Source organism: Phocoena phocoena, chromosome 20, assembly GCF_963924675.1.
Source record: "Phocoena phocoena chromosome 20, mPhoPho1.1, whole genome shotgun sequence".
NCBI classification, from domain to species: domain Eukaryota; kingdom Metazoa; phylum Chordata; class Mammalia; order Artiodactyla; family Phocoenidae; genus Phocoena; species Phocoena phocoena.
The window spans coordinates 31,501,217-31,522,780 of NC_089238.1; the positions used below are offsets into that span (position 1 = coordinate 31,501,217).

The 21,564-nt window shown below is 40.4% G+C and overlaps 1 protein-coding gene across 1 annotated transcript in view; it reads left to right on the top strand.

Annotated features, from left to right (window-relative positions):
* The window catches only part of NUP93 (nucleoporin 93), a 105,843-nt gene that overhangs the window by 16,382 nt on the left and 67,897 nt on the right, over window positions 1-21,564 (top strand). Inside the window, exons 2-3 of the mRNA XM_065898489.1 lie at window positions 675-867; window positions 12,775-12,892. Coding sequence (XP_065754561.1) covers window positions 689-867; window positions 12,775-12,892 — 297 coding nt within the window. The 5' untranslated portion in view covers window positions 675-688. The remainder of the gene's footprint in view (window positions 1-674; window positions 868-12,774; window positions 12,893-21,564) is intronic.

Consider the following 21,564-nt stretch of genomic DNA (forward strand, 5'->3'; position numbering starts at 1 on the left):
AGAATGAGTGAATGGAGACTTGGACATGAATTTTAAAAGACTGTCTTTCATGTTAGCGAAGGAGACTAATGGGATTAGTCAGAAGACCTGTGTTCTTCTGGTTTCAGTTCAGCCTCATTGCAGCAGAGAGTATTCTAGGCACAGAACTGAGCTCTGTGGACTGGAGTTCCTTCTCTGTCTTCGCAGGGTCCTCATGGAGTTGTTTGGGAATCATATGAGATGAGATGGCCATATAAATTGCCAGCCGTCTGCGGGTGGAGGTGTTTTTCTGTCTAAGACAAGTGGAGGGAGAGGAAGTTTGAGTGAGGGTTCTTTACGCCTCCCAGAGGTTGCCACCATGGCTTCTGTTGCCTTGTCGGCTTTGAGTCTGAAGTGAGGCAGGAATTCTGATCTGTGCTTTAATATCTTTGCGTTTGTTCTGGTGGCAGAAATCAATCTTGGGGATGTCAGTATGGACAGAAATGATCTATTTCTTCTCAGTCTGACTCATTTTCTCTGTCAGGACTGTTTTTCTTGGGCTATGTTCAGGAACAAATCCTGCTTGTTGATGAGCTGTCTCCTTGTCTGTTTACAAAAAGTCCTCGTGTTTCGTTAAGCTTGTGACAGGTTCAGGCAGTGTTTGAAGCCTATCTTTCCTCTTGATTTGGGTCTCTTCCATTTTCTCCCCCACCTAGGATCTGCATCTCCAATGGATACTGAGGGGTTTGGTGAGCTCCTTCAGCAAGCTGAACAGCTTGCCGCTGAGACCGAGGGCATCTCAGAGCTTCCCCATGTGGAACGGAACCTACAGGAGATCCAGCAGGCAGGCGAGCGCCTGCGTTCCCGTACCCTCACACGCACATCCCAGGAGACAGCAGATGTCAAGGCGTGAGTACTGGTGGGGAGGCAGCACTGGTGCTGGGTGGCTCGGGGGCAGGATCTGCTTCTTTCCTGCCTTGAATTTGGATGTAGTCTGTAAAAGACAGATACAAGCCAGAGTCTCAGGAATTCAAGAGAGGTTTTATAAACAGGTCAGCAGCCTTGCTTTGTCTCCCTGCCTCCTGGGTTTTCCACTTGTCTGCCTGACCAAGCTGCGAGCCCCTATCACAGGCAGAGATGATCAGGGTGAGAAAGGGCGAAGGGCTTTGTCATACAGAAACCGTCCCAGTCGTTCCTGCTTGGGTTCACTGACTGTTGGTGATAAATGGCTCACGTAGTATATTGGTAAATGTGGGTCACACAGATAAATGTTACCCTCAAGCCAGAGAGGGCCCAGTGATGAGCAGAGTTTTTTAAGAGTACTTGGAAGAAACTGATGAGCAGTTAGTGATGAGAAGCCATCCAAGTGAGGAGTCCTGTCTGCTTACTGTCAGCGACCCCAGAGGCTGCTTCTAAAAGGCCTTGGAAATGCGGTGGCTGCCATTGATTGTAGAAGAGGAAAGTGGGTGAGCCTCCAGAGAGTGCAGCAGGAGAAAAGTGCAGGTTGACTGGCCAGTGGCTGCTGCTGCCTCACAACATGCTTTGGGTTGTTGATTCCACAGACATGTGTTTGGGATCCCCGCTGTGCCAGGCCTGGGCTGTCTCTGGGACTACAACCATGAATTAGACATGGTCCTTTCCCTTAAGAAGCTTATTATTTGGTGAGGCAGGAAAAAATCTCGCCTCTTTCCATAGGAAATGTGATTTACTGGTTACTTATGCATCAGTAAGATTTTGCTTAATCCTCACAACAAATAGTAGGACTGTGGTCCCTGTATTACAGATGAGCAGCTAAGGCTCAGAAAGGGCAAGTAACTCTCTCAGATCACACAGCTGGTGAGTAGTGAGTTAGGATTCAAACCCAATGAGGTTGACTTCAGAGTGTATGCTCCTTTAGCCCTGATCGAAGGGTCATGGGAGGATGCAGAGGTGCTGTTACTGGTGACCTTGCTGGGTCTGGAAAGTGGCTGAGATTCTCTGTGGGAAATACTGTATGGGAAATCGTCAGTCATCTGCTCAGTCTTCATTCCTTAAACTTGATAAGACCTAAGTGCTGGTGTTAAGGTGGGGACATTGTTTTGGATACATAGTAAATGTCACAGGGGGTGAGTATAAGGGCTACATTTTTTTTTTCCTAACTAATCTTGAGAGCTGAATGTTTTGGCTGCTCTGCTGCGTCAGTAAGGATGTTGTAGAAATTCTTATGTAGGCCTCCCCAGAATTTTATTTATTAAAATACTAGTTAGTGTTCTGTTGGTATTGGTAAAGGCAAATCAGGGGAACCCTGGCAGGGGTTTTTCATTATCCAGCCTTGTAGCTAAATGCAGCCAACTGCTCCACTACACTTTTCCTCAGCACCCCATCCAGCCTTTAGACATTTCTGCTAACTTGCCCTCCCTGCAGGCTCCTACTGCTGCTGCTGCTGGTTGCCTGCAGTTACCCTGGGTCTTTAGCGTGCAGGGTTTTGCTTGTGTGAAAGGATGCTGCTGGAGCGAAAGGACTGTGATGCCAGCTGAGTTGCTATAGTTATAATTTAATTGCATTAGCTTTACAGCCTATTAAGAGCAAAAAGGGAAAATGTTTTCTTGGGAACAATTATCAGTCATGCTCTCTTTCTTGTAAATTTCCATTCTTCCTCATATCTTTCTACCTTAAATTCATCATTTTAGGGAGGAGGAAGTTGGAACATTGAAAGAATGGGTATAGGGTGGGGCAGGTGCTCAAAAAGAAACCAAAGGGCTGATGACTGTATTTTTCCATCTCCTTGATAGGCAGAGACATAAAGTGTGATGTGAATATTTCAGTACTGGATGAGGGCAGAGGAGAGAAGTGAATAGGGAAAATTTTCTTACACGAAATAAATTTTGAAAAAAATTTCTGTCTTCAAGATTTTATTTAAGATTAGCTTGTAGACCTAAGAGTGAATTGTTCTGTGTTGAAATTCATTTGTTTAAATAGACTTTGTTGGATTTTTCATTTTAGGGAGCAGATTTGCTGGCTTTTTTGCATGTGTGGTATTCTTAAATTGTAAAATACCTTCACACATAAAGAAGCATATGTATAACATATATAAAGGTATAAATCAGGGTTTGGCCGACTAAGACCCAGGAGCCCAATCCAACCTGCTGCCTGTTAAAGTTTTATTGGAACACAGGCACACTTACTTGTTTATGTATTGTCTATGCTGCCTTTGTGCTACAGTAGCAGAGTTGAGTAGTGATGACAGAGACTGTATGGCCGGCAAAGCCTGAAGCACTTACTGTCTGCCTTTTATAGAATAAGTTTGCTGACTCCTGGTGTAAATAATAGGAAAATGAATGAATACTCCTGTGCACAGTTAAGACGTGGAATATTATCACTAGCTGTGAAGCCCTCCCTGGGTACACATCGTCAATTGCATCCCCCCTTTTTCTCATTGGAGATGCCTCATTGGATTTTTCCATTCAGCTCAGAAGCCAAACAACCTAGAGGTGTACAAAGAAAAATGCAGCAATCGTTCTCTCTCCCTAACTTTACCCTCCAAGGTAATCAGTGTTATTAATTTACTTATTCTTTCACACTTTTCTTCATGTTCAAGCAAAGCATGTATAAACATTTATTTGCCCAAAGTTAAAGAGCAGATTATAACTTTACTATGCTCGTACTAACTTACCTTTTAAAGCACTTACTGTTTGTCAGACATTGTGCCAAGTACTTTACATGCATTTTATACTTTCCTCTTAAAATAACCCTGTGAAATAAGTGTTACTGTCTCTGTTTCATAATTGAGGAGAGTCAGATAGTAAGTGGTCGGTCACACCAGAACTCAAATCCAGCTTGGGCAGTGAGAATCCCTCACGTTTGTAAGGCACTTTCAGTTCCCATAGGCTTATAATAGGTGCTCTCTTGACTGGTCTTCACAAGCCTGAGAGGTGAGAGAGGCAGGGTTTTCCTTCACATGTTAGCAGGAGAAAAAGGAAGCTTGGAAAAGTGATGCACCCAGGATTTTCAGTCAGTAAGTGACTGGTGGGACTAACTCAAGCCTCTTGACTTTTTTTCTGCTCCCCATGTATACTGACTGAGAACAGCTTTTGTCCTTCTGTTCTCCTGGGACTGGACTGTTTGACTCCAGCCTCTCTGGCTCTGTGCTCAAGAGAAGCTGCCTGGCTTACAAAAATTGGGGCAGGTTGGGGGCAGGGAACCTTTGGATTTTTCCACCCTTAGAAGCTGAAAGTTTCTGGTACAGCCTTTATTTGTAAAACCATCCCTACCCTAGATTCCCTGCCTCCTTCATCGTTCCTCCCTCCCCTCCCCCATCAGGACTTCTGCATATGCACTGCACAGGCCCACAGCTCCTCCAGGCACCAGCCACTTGGATGACCTTTCTCTTCTCATAATTCTAATAGTTAATTTTTAAATGCCAAGGTTCCCAATCCTGGTATGCCTTAAAATCACTAGGCACTGGATACGTTCTCATGTATCTCTGGTGGAGATCGAGTGCCTGCGGCACAGAATTTGGCAATAGCTAGTGCATTTACTCTTGACCCAGCAGTCCCGCTTTCAGGGAATCTCTCCCAAAGATACACTGGCAAAAGTACGAAAAGATGTGTGCACAAGGTTATTCTTTGCAGCATTATTTGTAATAGCAAAAGTTGGAAACAACTCTGACATCCATCAGTATGGGACTGGTTGAATATTGGTACATGTGCATAGCTTTTCAGTAGCACAAAGGAATGAGAATATACACTGCCATGGATGGAGCGACTCCAGGCCATATCGTTAAGTAAAATAAACATGCAAGGTGGAGGAAAGGGTATAGTACTTTATCATTTATTTAAGAAAGCAGGTGAAAGAAAGTCCATATTCATGGATTGGAAGACTTTATATTATTAAGATGGTAACACTCCCGAAATTGATCTATAGATTACATGCAATTCATATCAAAATCCCAGCTGGCTTTTTTGCAGCGATTTGTAAATTGATCCTAAAATTCATATGGAAATTCAAGGAACCTAGAATGACCGAAACAATTCCTTTTTTTTAAATTTTTTGTTAGTTGAGTATAATTGACCTTTAACACTATGTTAGTTCCAGGTGTACAGCATAGTGACTCGATATTTCTGTACATTACAAAATGGTCACCACAATAAGTCTAGTTACCATCTGTCACCGTACAACGTTATTACAATATTATTGACTATATTCCCCATGCTGTGCCTTTCATTCCAGTGACGCATTTATTTCATAATTAGAAGTTTGTACCTCTTAATCTCCCTCACCTATTTCACTCATTCCCCCACCTCCCTCCCCTTTGGCAACCACCTGTTTGTTCTTTGAATCTGTGAGTCTGTTTTGTTATGTTTGTTCATTTGATTTGGTTTTTAGATTCTACGTATAAGTGAAATCATATGTATGTGTCTTTAAAACTTTAAAACTTTAAAACTCTTAAAAGTAGGTGTAAATCTTCTGACCTTCTTGGATGTGAAACCAAAAGCATAAGTGACAGAATCAAAAATAGATAAACTGAACTTCATCAAAATTAAAAAACTTTTGTGTTTTAAAGGACGCTATCAGGAGAGAAAACAACCCATAGAATGGGGAGAAAATATTTGCATATTACAATATATGTTGAATAAGGGGCTTATACCCAGAACATATTAAAAACTTACAACTCAATAATAAAAAGACAACCCAATTTGTTTTGAAGTATAGTTGATTTACAATATTATATTAGTTTCAGGTGTACAGCATTGTGATTCAATATTTTTACGGATTATAGTCCGTTAAAAGTTGTCACAAGATAATGGATATAATAATTCCCTGTGCTATACAATATATCCTTGTTGCTTATCTATTTTATATATAGTAGTTTGTATCTCTTAATCCCATACCCCTAATTTACCCCTCCCCCTTTCCCTCCCCCTTTTGGTAACCATTAGTTTGTTTTCTATATCTGTGAGTCTGTTTCTGTTTTGCGTATATGTTGGTTTGCATTATTTTTTAGATTCCACTTGTAAGTGATATCATACAGTATTTGTTTTTCTCTGTCTGACTTATTTCATTAAGCGTAATGTTCTCTCAGCCCATCCACATTGCTGCAAATGGCAGATTTTCATTCTTTTTTGTTTGTTTTTGGCTGCATTGGGTCTTTGTTGCTGCAGGGGCTTTCTCTACCTGTTGTGAGCGGGTGCTACTCTTCGTTGCAGTGCGTGGGCTTCTAATTTTGGTGGCTTCTCTTATTGTGGAACACGAGCTCTAGGCACACGAGCTTCAGTAGTTGTGGCGTGTGGGATCTAGGGCATGTGGGCTTCAGTAGTTGTGGCGTGTGGGCTCAGTAGTTGTGGCTCACGGGCTCTAGAGCGCAGGCTCAGTAGTTGCAGCTCATGGGCTTAGTTGCTCTGTGGCATGTGGGATCTTCCTGGACCAGGGATCAAACCTGTGTCCCCTGCGTTGGCAGGTGGATTCTTAACCACTGCGCCACCAGGGAAGTCCCTCATTCTTTTTTATGGCTGAGTAACAGTCCACCATATGTGTGTATCACATCTTCTTTATCATCTATGGATGGGCACTTGGGTTGTTTTCATATCTTGGCTATTGTAAATAGTGCTGCTGTGAACATTGGATGCATGTATCTTTTTGGTTTAGTGTTTTCATTTTTGCCAAGTACATACCCCAGAGTGGAATTGCTGGATTATATAGTAGTTCTATTTTTAGTTTTTTGAGAAGCCGCCATATTGTTTTACTTAGTGGCTGGACCAAAAGACAACCCAATTTTAAAATGAGCAAAAGATCTGAATAGGCATTTCTCCAAAGGAGGTATATTAATGTCCAATAAGCAAATGAAAAGATGCTCAACATCACTAACCATCAGGGAAATGCAAATCAAAACCGCGATAAGATACCACCTCACCCCCACTAGGATGGCTGTAATCAAAAAAGACGGATAATAACAAATGTTGGTGAGAATGTGGAAAATATTGAAACCCTCGTAAACTGTCAGTAGGAATGTAAAGTGGTGCAGCCACTTTGGAAAACATCCAGCAGTTTCTCAAAAGGTTAAATATAGAGTTAACATATGACTGAGCAGTTCCACTCCCAGGTTTATACCCAGGAGGAATGAAAACGGTTGTCCACACAAAAACCTGTACATGAGCGTTCATAGCAGCATTACTCATAATCACCAAAAAGTAGAAACAATCGAAATGTCTAACAGCTGATGAATTGATAAATAAAAGTGGCATATCCATATAATGGAATACTATTTAGCAATAAAGAATGAACTACTAATACATGCTCCAACATGGATGAACCTTGAAAACATTATGCTAAGTGAAAGAAGCCAGTCACAAAAGACTACATATTGTATAGTTCCATTTATAGAAAATGTCCAGAATAGGCAAATCTGTAGAAACAGAAAGTAGATTAGAGGTTGCCAAGGGAGTGGGTAGATTAGGGGACATAGGGAGTGACTGCTGGTGGGTAGGGTGGTTTCTTTTCTGGGTGATGAAAATATTCTAAAATCGATTGTAGTGGTGGTTGCACAAATCTGTGGCTATACTAAAACCCACTGAATTATACTTTTATTTTTTTGAGATTCTTTTTTTCCCCTCTTATTGCACTTTTAACACTTTTATTATGGAAATATTAAAACATACACAATAGTAGAGAAAACAGTATAATAAACTCCCAGGTACCCATCACCTATCATATCAACATTCTGCCATTTTTTTAAATTCTTTTTAATTTTTATTTTATATTGGACTATAGTTGATTAACAATGTTGTGTTAGTTTCAGGTGTACAACAAAGTGATTCATTTATAAATGTATCTATGAATTATACGTTTTAAGTGGGTGATTGTATAGTATGTGAATTACAGCTCAATAAAGCTGTTTTTAAAAAGTACGTAACACAAACTTCTATACCTAACTGCTAATAAAAAAAGAAGGAAGGTGTTTAAAAATAGCTGAGATTTACTATAATCAGGTATGGTAAGACATGCAAACATGGATATGACATGACTGTCATGAAGGAAGAAGTTTCTACTCACATTTCTTTTTTTTCTTTTTTTGGCTGCGTTGGGTCTTCATGGCTGTGTGCGGGCTTCCTCTAGCTGATGCAAGCGGGGGCTACTCTTCGTTGCGGTGCATGTGCTTCTCATTGCGGTGGCTACTCTTATTGCAGAGCTCGGGCTCTAGAGCGCAGGCTCAGTAGTTGTGGCGCACGGGCTTAGTTGCTCCGCGGCATGTGGGATCTTCCCGGACCAGGGCTCGAACCCGTGTCTCCTGCATTGGCAGGCAGATTCTTAACCACTGCGCCACCAGGGAAGCCCTCTACTCACATTTCTCTAGAAACAGGAGGCAGGGCATGCCATGCAGGGCCACTGAGGGATCACTGAGGTCAGTCGGGGGCAGAGGAAGCAAGAGCCTTTACTGAGGTTTCTCTGGGAAGGCAGGGTGAGCAGGCTTAGGATTGGCTAGTTTGAATAGCCTCAGTGGGCTCTAGGGTAAAGGCGCTGTCTCTAGTTGTCTGGTACCTCACCCTGAGATAATTAGGGCGGGGAATGGTGACCCATTGAAGGAGGTGGTTGAGGTATGGGCTCTGGATTGATTAGTGTGCATATGTTCTTATATGTGCTTACAGGCCTCTAGGAATTAGCTAACTCTGGGAGAGGCAGTCGCTCCAGTGCCAGCAAGGCCCCAGATGTCAAAGCAACAAATACAGGAAATTAAAAGGTGTGATTAGGGCTTTCCTGGTTGGCGCAGTGGTTGAGAGTCTGCCTGCCGATGCAGGGGACGCGGGTTCGTGCCCCAGTCCGGGAGGATCCCACATGCTGCGGAGCGGCTGGGCCCGTGAGCCATGGCTGCTGAGCCTGCGCGTCTGGAGCCTGTGCTCTGCAACGGGAGAGGCCACAACAGTGAGAGGCTTGTGTACCACCAAAAAAAAAAAAAAAAAAAGTTGTGATTAATATAAATGGTGTAAAGAAACAAAGGGTTACCTATAGGAAAAGGGAAAAAATAAGGTGAAGATGGACTTTTTTATAGATTTGACTTTGGAATTGTATAAATATTTTGTGTAATTATAAAACAAAACTAAATTTAAAAAAAGGAATTCCTAAAGAAGGAAAATGAATGCTCATTCAGTTGGTGACATAGTCATTCAGAGAGGAACATTTCCAAGTAATATCTTAATCGGTCTTCAATAATGATATTGTTGGTAGAGGGATTGATACTGCTGTTTTGAGACTATTGTGTGTATAGTGTAGGATAAAGCAAATAAGTAGTTACGGTGGTGATGGTGAGAACTAGGACTTCGGGTATGAGAGAAAGGAGATACAGATAGAAAATCTATGAGGTTAACCCCAAACTTTACGTTTTTGATTTTGAATTGGAAGTGTCAGTATGAACTCATGATGTAATTTATCTTAAGGAAACTGAAACAAAAGTAAAAACTCTATAGCTCTGCCTACTGAAAGGCTTAGAAACAGTGTAGCAATGAGCACATCTTAGTGCCCAGATAGTGGTCTCTAAAAATCCATTTCTTAATAAAAAGTAACTGGGGCTCTTTGGAGAGTTGACCGATTCCAGGTCTGGGGCAAGATGAACTTGTCTTGTCATACCAGATGGCAAGGAAGTTATGTAGGTCAACTTGAGTCATGTCAAAAGAACTCAGAAACCAACTTGAAAAGGCTTCTACTGGCCAAAGATGAGATGATTTTGAGCATGATAAGGATAATAACTGCAGTGGATTGAAATACATCAAATATGTTTAAATTCATGAGTACATAATGATACTAAAGCAAAACTCATCAGTCACCTTTGGAGAATGCTAGAGAATCAACTCATTATTCAGAGTAACCACGTAGTTGATGAAGAGTGTCTCTGAGGGGAAATATTCCAGCTAATAGAGACAGAATACCACCATTTTGCAACCTCTAAGGAATTAATGCATCTAAGCAATGATCATCAGTGTCTGGTAACATTCCAAAAAGAGGTAATGAGATATTACATACCTCTTGATAAAAGTCTGAAGTAATTGAACCAAAAAAAAAAAATGCCACCTGAATCTGATCAAACCATTAGCACTTACTTTCAATTTACAGGAAATTGGATAGGAGAGGCTGTAGGAACATGTTAAATTACATCATGGGGTTGCAATCAGTAAAACCTGTTATGTGGGAAACTACATCCTTGCTACTTTGAGTCTGGTCCATAGATCCACAGCATAAGCATCAGCTGTGAACTTTTTAGAAATGGAGACCCTCAGGCCCTATCCCAGACCTGCTGAAACGGAATATGCTTATTAACAAGCTTCCCAGGTGATTCACATGCACATTTCAAGTTTGAGTAGCACTGCTCTATGGAACAAATAATCTAGAGTCTCCAACAAAGAAATTGTAAGAAAAAAAAAAAAAATGAGATGGAGGGACAACTCAAAGATTAAAAGACATTTGGAGGCATATCAATTATTTGCAGGTAGAGAACTTACTTGTATTCCATTCACACAAACACATTTTAATGTTATGAAATAATTAAGAGAATATTTTGGATTTATTTCGAAATAATCTGGGTGGTAGAGAGAGGAAAGTAGGTAGGGATGTGGATGAAAATAGTTTGCGACGACATGCTAGTTTTTGAAGCTGGGTGATAGGTACAGGGTTTATTATTTTAATTTCATATTAAGATTTTTTTCTATAATAGTTTAAAAAGGAATTGGCTAAAATGGCTATAATCAAAAAGGTAGTAACAGGTATTGGCAAGAGTGTGGAAAAAATTAGAAACCTTGTACATTGCTCATGGGAATGTAAAATAGTGTAGCTGCTTTGGAAAATAGTCTAGCAGTTCTTCAGAAGGTTAAACAGGGAGTCAGTATATAATCTAGCAGTTCCACTCCGAGGTGTATACCCAAGAGAAATGATAACATACGTTCACACAAAAACTCGCACATGAATGTTCATGGCAGCATTTTTTATAATAACCAAAAAGTGGAAACAACCCAAATGTCCTTCGAATGATGATATGTTCATTAATATAAAATATAGCTTATCCATATGATGGAGTACTATTCAGTAATAAAAAGAAATGAAGTACTGATACATACTACAACATGGATGAACCTTGAAAACGTTATTCTCAGTGAAAGAAACCAGTCATGAAAGACCACACATTGTATGATTCCATTTATAGAAAATGTCCAGAGTAGGCAAATTTATAGAGACAGAAAATAAATTAGTGGCTAGGGGGAGACTTGTGGAGACATGAGCATTTTATTGATACATTCCCATGACTGCTTATGGAGTGGGGGAAATTTTGGCAGGGAGGGGTGATGAAAATATTCTAAAATAGATTGTGGCGATCGTTGTACAACTCTGTGAATATACTAAAACCCATGGAATTCTATACTTTAAATGGGTGAATTGTATGATATGTTAATAATATCTCAGTAAAGCTGTTATAAAAAAGGGAAGGAGAGCCTAATACTGATACCCGTGCTCCAGGCTTACCCAACACTAATCAGAATCATTGGGAGGAAAGTTGTCTAGACGATTCTAATGTGCAACCAGGACTGGGAGCCACTGTACTAGAAAGTTAGCCATCAAGGATTGTTAGAAGAGAGAGGCAAGATTATCTATTTGAAATGATAGCCTGGAGGGGAAGCCTCAGGGATGGCATCATAGCTGACCAGTCTGCATGGAAGAGACAAAAATCTACAGTGCGGAGCCCTCTGGGTGCACATTATCTATTCCTGTGGTACTAAGTAGAATGGAAATAAGCATGAGAAGTCTTTTCTTTTTTCCAATAAGTATGTTAGTTCAGAATTGGTCATCTTCAGTGTAACACCCGTAGGTGTTAGGGTTATTTGTGCCACCAGGTGGTCTAGCTTCTTCTAAGTTACTAAGAATGAGCACAGACTTTGTCGATGGGATTTGGGGGTACTAAATCATAATCCAAAAGCAACAGTCTAAACAATTAATTTCCCTAAGTTTCTTTCTTCCAGAGAGTGTTCTAGATATTAGTGAGAATCTATAATTTTTTTTTTGCTCTCCCATTGTTACATTGCTCCAGATGAGTAGACATAAAGCCAGCTGTAGTGTTCCCATCTCTCTTCAAAAGCATTTATTAGTCAGGTGACAGCTTCCTCTACTGTTGGACTGGGCAGCAGAGAGGGAATTTGAAGATGTACTGCACATGGTGTTTGGCTTTTGAAGAGAAGCTTTGGAGAACTGGCCTTGGATTCTGGTTTCCCTGCCCTTTGCAAGTTATTGATTGCCCAGGACTTTCAGTTTCCTTAATGAATGAAGTTTAGACTAGGTTCTCCTGAAGCTTCTAAAATTTTGTGGTTTACTACATCTGTCTTTATAGAGGCTGTAAATATAGGATGGTGGTTAAGAGTTTGTGCTGTGGAGCTTGGTGACCTGGCTCTGCTGTTTCCTGGCTCTGTGACTTTTGATAAGTTGGTTAACCTCTTTGCACATTGGTTCCCCCATCTGTAAAACGGGGATGGATTGAGAATAATATCTACCTCACGATTTTCTTCACTATAAAGTGTTTGGAGCAGTCTAGCCTGTAATTTTATTGATATGCTATCAATTTATCTAGACAGGTCCCTCACTCTAATTTAGGCATGATCAGAACTCTCTCTTACTACCAAATGCAACGTTGTGTCTGTTATCCCAGGTGGTAGATCTTTTTGGAAAGGTATGAAACAACCATACAAAAGTGTTTGGGCAGTATATAAGAAGTTTTAGTTTCATACTAAAAATACTCTCTAGTATTTTAGGAAGCATATTAGATGTTCTAATTCTACTTTTTTCTCCCTGCCCTATATCCTCATATAGGTCAGTTCTCCTCGGGTCTCGGGGACTTGACATATCCCACATCTCCCAGCGATTGGAGAGTCTGAGTGCAGCCACCACCTTTGAGCCTCTTGAGCCTGTGAAGGACACAGACATTCAGGTAAGGGCTGCCAGGTACCAGGACTGGTGCAGGTGCAACCCTGAGCATGCAACCCAGGCTGAAGGCCCTGGCCTTTTGTTCACCAGCAGGTTTAGGAATACCACATTTCTTTGTTAATTCTCTTCTTCCTCAGATATTAAGAGAATGGGAGGCTCAGCTTTGGAGGAACATTGGATTATTTTCAGAGTGCTCTGTAAGGCTGAATTTAGGAAAGCATTTCCGACCTGCACTTTTTAAATTATTGTAATTATGAGCACAGATTTCTCTTCCTTCTTTGGGCTTAATCCAAGGCACGGAGACATTAGTTGTAAGTTTCTCTTGCTTTCTTTGCTAGATCTCAAATAATTTTACTATTCGTCTTCCACATTTCTTTTCTACATCTTGCTTGTGTGGCTTGGCAAAGAGCTGGGGAAACTAAATAGCTTTACTATTTACTGAAACCTACTCATCGATTTCTAGGAAGTATTTGGCTTCATTAGTGGCACCAGGAAATGGTCTAATAGAGCACTCCTGTCTCATTTAACCTAGCATGCCACTGGCACAATTGATTGCTATTTTAATCTAATTAGAAACTGGTTTTTGTGTGTGTGTGTGTGTGTGTGTGTGTGTGTGTGTGTGTGTGTTTAAAATTGTTAAGGAAAAATCTTGTGATCCATTTAGTTGTTTGGTTTTTTTAAAATATTTGTTTATTCATTTATTCATTCATTCATTCCTTCAGGCTGCACCAGGTCTTAACAATGGCATGCAGATTCTTTAGTTGTGGCACATGGACTCTTAGTTGTGGCATGCATGTGGGATCTAGTACCCCAACCAGGGATTGAACCCAGGCCCCCTGCATTGGGAGCACAGAGTCTTACCCGCTGGACCACCAGGGAAGTCCCGTGATCCATTTAGTTCTGAGATATTGGAACACTGACTTGTGTTAGAGTGAAGGGATAGTGGGATACCATTTTTATCGTCGATTTACCTTTGAGATGAAAGGATGCAGGTCCTACAAAGGCAAATCCTAGTACAGATGAATCTGTTATTTATTATTTGGGCTCAATTTGAATTAATACTCTTTACCCCACCCTTCTGAGAACTGTTTTAATCCATCTACAGTAATGGCCATAATTCTACTGCATTTATTCCACTTGAGAAACCTAAAACCCTCAACTTTGAGTTGAGAGTTCAGTAACTATAGATATTCATTATTTTCCCTGTTATTGATATGTTCCCAGAGTATGAAAATCCAGTTTTTTCCAGTTTTATATACTAAATTATATTTGCCTGTCACCTTATAGATGCCTTCTTATTTCCGTGCAATCTTTTTTTTAAAAAATTAATTTATTTATTTTTAGCTGCATTGGGTCTTCATTACTGTGCGTGGGTTTTCTCTAGTTGCTGCGAGCAGGAGCTACTCGCCATTGCGGTGCGCGGGCTTCTCATTGTGGTGGGTTCTCTTGTTGCGGAGCACGGACTCTAGGCACGCTGGCTTCAGTAGTTGCAGCACGCAGGCTCAGTAGTTGTGGCTCATGGGCTCTAGAGCACAGGCTCAGTAGTTGTGGTGCACGGGCTTAGTTGCTCCACGGCACGTGGGATCTTCCCAGACCAGGGCTGGAACCCGTGTCCCCTGCATTGGCAAGCGGATGATTCTCAACCACTGTGCCACCAGGGAAGCCCTTTCCATGTAATCTTAAAATGGCATGTATACTTGCCTCTTTTTTTTTTTTTAAAGTTTTAGCTGTTGCTCTCCCCACCTTCTATTTCAACTGCTTGATGCCCTAGAAACAAATACTTACTCCCATAACAGGTGAGTGAATGAGATACAGCTCAGATAATTTGAATAATCACCATATATGTGCGGAAGTATTCCTAATAGTGTGGAAAGAAATGACATTTGCTGAAAGGTTATTTGTTTGTTTGCATTGTGTTTAATGTTTAAAATGCCAAATAAGTTGTTTATTTTAAAAACTGTGTTTTAGATTTTCTTTGGCATATTTGTAATACATATTTGGAATACCCAGCAACATTTAGTGATGCACTTCATGAATTCCAACTGATGTGGTACAACATTTTTTGCTTTGAGATATTAATGACAGGTTTATAAATGTATTGAGTCAGAATGATCATTTATTCTAACCTTCTACTTTATGCATGAACACCGTCCTTCAATAGCCCCATTAGGTGGCTTCCTAGCAATGCATGCTTGGTCACATCAAAGAGAGTTTCTTAATTTGGAATGAGCACGGCTAAGAGTTTTGGTCCTGCACCACTGGGAAGTCTTTGAGAGGAAGGATGCCTCCATTTCAAAATTTTACCTCTCAGTTGAGCTTTTCTGGAATAGCTTAAAAAATGTGAAATGGTCACTCCAAGGTAAGTTTTGATTAATTGGGAATTGATCATCTAGACCTGAAGTAAAGATTTAAGACTAACTAGTTTCAAAATAAAATCCTCTATTGACTTCATCTTCTTGCCAGCAAAGGCTTAAAGGAGAAAATTTAACTTCTAAAGGGCTGAGTCTTTGGCCTAATCTGAGATAGCTCTAGTGATTGTATTGTGTGGCTCAGCTGATCTATGCCTAAACTTCCTGTACACATAGTAATATCATGTCCTTCCCTGACTTCCTGTGTAGTAGTCAAATATAGGAGCCAAGCCAGCTTTCGCCCTTAGCATGGAGTGGTCCTCCTTTTAATTCTTCTCTTAATGTGTTAGTTGTCCAGGAAGAGTTAATTTGGATATTTTCAATTTTTTGTTTTTAAAAAGGCCAGATATACTTTTTTTTTTTTTCCCAATACGCGGGCCTCTCACTGTTGTGGCCTCTCCCACTGCGGAGCACAAGCTCCGGATGCGCAGGCTCAGCAGCCATGACTCAACGGGCCCAGCCGCTCCGCGGCATGTGGTATCTTCCTGGACTGGGGCACGAACCCGCATCCCCTGCATCGGCAGGCGGACTCTGAACCACTGCGCCACCAGGGAAGCCCCAGATATACTTTCTGATGGACGTTTTTTTTTCTCATTTATTTTTACCAGCTTTACTGAAATATAATTCACATAACATAAATCTGATCGATTTTTGTGTATGAGCTTTTGTTTTCCAATCAGTGCAGTTTTTGACATGAGAACGTACCCTAATCCCACTGAGTATCAGTCAGAGTGAATTTATTATGTCAGCTTATAAATTCATAAAAGGAAATGCTGAAGGATCCTTTGACAGGTGCTGTCCAAGACTTTGTACCATCCATTGTTTGCATTACCTATAAGCTTGGAAAGGCATTTTCCCATGAATAGGTTGTCCTTTTCTGTTTGGTAAACATTGATTGTATTTCCTTCATTTTCTAATGGAGCTTGAAATTAATACAGGTTTTTTGTTGTTTGTCATAAACAGTGATGTTGGCATGCATTGATAATGCATTTTTGAAAGACTGCTGTGGCCAGCAAAGGTAACATATTTAAATAAACCCACTTAAATACATGTATGGCTGATGCTAGTGGAATTTTTTTTAATGTTTATTGATTTAATTTTTGGAAATGGTCATAAAGAAGGCCTGCACATTTTTGTAATGGAACTGAAGAGCCATAACTGTTAAGAGGACATGGTACTAGAACAACTGGACTACTCTATTCTGAGTGACTTTGTGGTGCTTGCAAGTATGGTTCCTCTCACAGAGATCCACTTGCTCACTTCTGTCTTTGGAAAAAAATATAGAGGGCAGACTGCACATTTTTACTGTGGTCTGAACAGACCTAATGGACCATGGGTGATTGTATTATATAGTAATAAAGTGCACAGTTACACAGCTTAGTTATATTCTGGGCTTTTTCACTAGATTACATGTATTTTTCAAGAAGGCTCTGCAGACATAGCCTGGGTTGGCCATAAAAAATGGGAGCTGCAGTTTCTCGGCATTAGGCTGTAATATTTCCAAATGGCATTAAACCAAAATGTAATAATATTGCTGAACTTACTGTATTAGATTCCTGTGGCTGCCACAGCAAATTGCCACAAACTTAGTGGCCTAAAGCATTAGAAATGCATTCTCTCACAGTCTGGAGCTCAGAACTTTGAAATCAGGGTGTTGGCAGTGCCCTCCGAAGGCACGAGAGGAGACTTTGTCCTCTTTTAGCTTCTGGTGGCTCCTGACATTCCTTGATCTGTGGCAGCATAAGTCCAGTCTGCCTCCATCTTCATAGGTTTTCTTGTCAGGTGTGTCAAATCCACTTCTCCCTTCTCTTATAAGGACACCAGCCGTTGGATTTAGGGCCCACTCTAGCTCCAAGGTGGTCTCATCTTGAGATGCTTACCTTAGTTACATTTGCAGAGACCCCATTTCCAAATAAGATCACATTCACTGGTACCAGGAGTTAGGACTTAGACATATATTTTTGGCAGTACCCACTTCAACCCACTATACTTACAGTGCCAGAAAATTTAAAACTGTCAATTAATTGTAATAAATGAAACATCTTCAAATCTAACTCTGTTTCATGGAGGAGTTTCACGATAAGACATCTATTTCTAGTTGTTCCAGGGACTGCAAACCTCAACCAAATATCTGATCTCATCCTCAGCACTCTCTTTCAGGCCTTGGAAAGTGAGGCTGACTACCCTTGTCTGATTCCAGAGTTTAGTCATAGTCATTCTCTCCAAACAGGTTAATGTTCTATAATATGTTTAAGAGATTTCTCAAGAGACATTTTCCAACTAGAAACAGTCTGATTTTTTTTTAAGTATTTTTAAATACTCTAGTTTACAGGGTAAGTATAGGTAGGATTAAATTGGGTGGGTGGGGGGGGCGTGTGAGAAAGAGATTTCTACTTCAGCTAACCAAGTTACCAAACTCTTTCATTTTCCTTTTATACTTTAGGCCTTTGCTCACCCCCTTCCTTTAGCGTGGAGTAGCACCTCTGAAAATGTCTGAGCCATAATTTCAGTCTGACCCTCTTAAGGCTTTCCTAGATGCCACCTCTTTCATAGTCTCAGATCTCTCTTGCCATGGCCTCCAAATATAGCATGTTGGCTTTACTGCTTAGGAAAAAACAAAACTTTCTGAATGTTCCCCCACAAAGTAAACAACTTTAGATTATGTTGTTGGAATTGACTTAGCAACCAATTTAAATCATTATAAATGAAAATGTAGCCCCTTCTACACACAAAAAAACTCTATATGGAACTAAACATCTTCATAATATGCTCAGTTTCCAGATGGAAATCTGTCCTGTATGAATAAAGAGAAAAAGAAGTCTTAAAAAGAGGATAAAATATAAGAAAATGGTGCAATAATAATTGACTTGTTAAAAACTCGTTCTACTTACCACACTATATGTATAATAAAATTTTCATTATTTCCTTCCTTTTTCTGTCCTTGGAAATGTAGAGTATACTCAAACCACTCTTAGCTTATCTTTTAAATAATCAGAAGAAGCTAAATGGCTTTGGTAAGCATAAAAATGAATCACTGGTGGTATAATCCCATATCACCTAAATTGTTATTTTCATGGTTTATCTTTTAATTTTATACCTTCAGAATTAAGGTACTGCTAATTAAATGCAGCTGTGTATTACAGCTAAGAGGAAAAGTAGTTGTCTTGAGTGCTAATTGTGTGTGTGTAGTACTGGCAAGTTGTTGGTAGGGAACTGGTTCCAGAAATCCTGTGGCAGTTTGTTGAAAAGAAGTTCAGACTTTCTCAGAATGATTAGTATGCTAATAGCAGCTCTTCAGGATTAGTACTGGCAAAGTATTAATATTGAGGGAAAGGTGCAGTAAGCTTTCCCTAGCTCAAATTAGTTGAGGGAGGGTGCATTCTGAATGGGTGAACAATATCTTAATTCTGGAATTATTTTTAAAGAAATGTAGTTGTCATTTTCATCTATTCCTAGAAACTGAAACTGCTAAGTGTGTGTACCAAGGAGAGGTCTTACCAAAACTGCTTTAGTAAATTAAGGAAGAGATGAGGTTCTTTCATAAGAGTTGCATCTATTTGCATACTGATAATTTGTATAGCAATTCTGAGAAATGGTTTAAGTAGGCAAAACATACTTATCTTCCTTATTGTTTCTGCTCTTAATATGCTTGAGCAGTCTTTTCTGCAAATAATAGTGATCTAGCCCAAATTGGATGATTAGAAATTTTGAATTGATGGACTCTGAAGGAATAAAACTTTGCTCTTCAGATGTTTTCACATAATATAAAAATGTAAGAGACTGTTGCATGGAATCTAACAGTGTGAAGATTTTTAGTTAAGCATTTGATTTATTGACCTCCTTTGTTATATTCCTCTTGCTCCTAAGAGAGTCAGTGGGAAGTTCATGGTAACCTTTCTTAAGAATTTTTAGAGGACTTTAATGGATATTTGAATCTTGCCCTTTCCCAGCTTATAACAGCTGCCTATCCTGGACTTGAAACAACCTATAGGTAATGCTCTTGTGTTCACTAGCAAATGAATCCAATTCCCACTGGATCCAAAGCCCGTTAGTTAGAGAGAAACCCTTTTCTAGAACAAATACCAGGTACGTTTTAGGCCAGAATTCAGTTGTAGTGGCTGAGGTGCGTGTGGAAAAGACACACATCACACTGTGTCCTGTGTTCTTGTTCAGGGCAATAGCTGTGCTAGGCTTCGTATCCTGTGTAAACACTGCGGTGCCCACATCACCCCCACTTAATGAGTATATTTGCTGTTCCTTGTCATTAAACCCTGACCCAGAGTAAATCTGAGAGCTGGTAAAAACCGGTAAACATGTAAAAACGAAAAAATAGTGTCTTCACAGAGGCAGGTTAATGTGCCATCCCATTTTGTGTTTATAATTAGGTAGTCTAATGCTGATTGCTGTGGTAAGTACAGAAATGATTTAATTTTTCTGCCTGTTTGTGATAAGAGGAAAGGTAGACATTATGGTATGGTAGCAAAGTATGCAGTTGCATTAAAGTGTCCTCTGAATGGAATTAGAAATGGTAACTTTGGAATAAAAATGGTTGTTAAAGGCATCGTCTGTGGAAAATGTGAAAAACTGCTTTTATGTGAGCCAAGGATATAAGATTTCAGCTTTTTTACTTAACCATTCACACTTACTCCTGAATGCAGAGCTTTCAGAACAAGCAAGTAAATGGATGCTGAATGCATTCTGTGCAGGCAGGAAATGACAGGCTTTTTTGTCTTCTCAGAGGTTTCTTATATCCTGTAGTGAGCAGGGGAATATCAATTACCAACTTAAGAAAGAAGTGGGAATGGTTCTGTAAGAGTGTTTTGGAAGAAGCCCACGGCTAAAATATTTATCTAACAATTTAATAGAGCACTTCAAGTATTGGCCAGGCCCTGGTGCCTTTGAACTGGAGTTGAGTCATCCCCTCCCTCTTTACCAGCTTCTCTTAACCTGCCGATATCTATTGATGCCCCAGTACTCCGGAGATGGGGAACATATATTGTTATCTTCACTCTGGTATCTTTAAATTGCTTGGTTTCAGGAATCAGAAATGGGCTAAACTGTTTGATTTAAATGGGGGTTAAAACCTTGTCAAATATTGAATGCACTACTGTAGACCAGTCTGTCATTCTCAGATGGCAGCCCTTGACCCTGTGCGCCACTTTGATCTGCTTGCCACAGCGCCCTGTGATCTCTTATTTCTGTTTCGGAGTGTTCAGTCCAAGGCTTTCCAGGCCAGCAGCCTGATGCGGCTCCTTCCATTGGTGGTGGTTACAAAGTGTGGCTCCATAGTCATAAAACTTTGGGGCCCAGGTTCTCCTTGTCTCCACTAAAAATCCACATTCTGTGAAGGAACTGAGAGAGGGGCTCAGATAGGAGATACTCTTGGTTTTGCTTTTTTCTGTTTGTTGTTCGGCAGGGACCAGAAGAAGAAGCTGGGAGGTAGGATGAACAACATCCTCTACTGACAAGACCAGTACTATTAATTTCTTTTGCTGCAGAGCTCCCAGAACCAGTGTGTATTGCTTCCTTTTTGAGCATTTTCCTATCTCGCAAATGGTTGGCTTCCATCTTGCACATCAGATATGGAGAGGTTGAATGAGTCCCATGCTCAGGGTGAAGGCAGCTCCTGGTCTCCAACATTAATGATGAGCAGCGGTGCACGCGCTGCTTCAATTATCCTGGAGGGCAGAAGGGCTAGTCCCCGCTTCTCACCATAGAGTGGCTGTGAGGCCGAGATGCCATCAGCAAAATCCCGCCTGTGCTTTTCAGAAAACCACAGTACTTGAAGCACTGCAGCAGGATCTGCTGAGCAGGGCTGGGCGTGACACAGCTTCCAAGAAACTGTACAAAAAGAACCTTTGTCTTATAAAACACATTTACAACTAGAACCAGGCTATTCATTTAGTTCATAACACAAACGGGAGGATTAGGTCAGCAGAACGTAAGTGGGAGTGTGGATTCACTGGCTGATTTTTATTACTACCTGATTTGATTTATTTCTTTAAATGACACGAGCACAAGGATGTGGGGCAGAGTTTTCTCTATTCCTCCTGTATATATTAAAAAAATATTGTCTAATTAAAAAAAGCTGTTACTATCTTAGGGACAGGTAGACACAGCCATGGAAGGTTATAATATGCTTGATTTGCTCAAGGTACCAAAGTATACTTGTATGATATTATCTGGGAGTGCTTTCTCATTTCTCACTCGGTTCTCTGTTATCCACAGTGCATATGAGCCTGTCTCAGCAGAAGCAGTCTTTAAATGA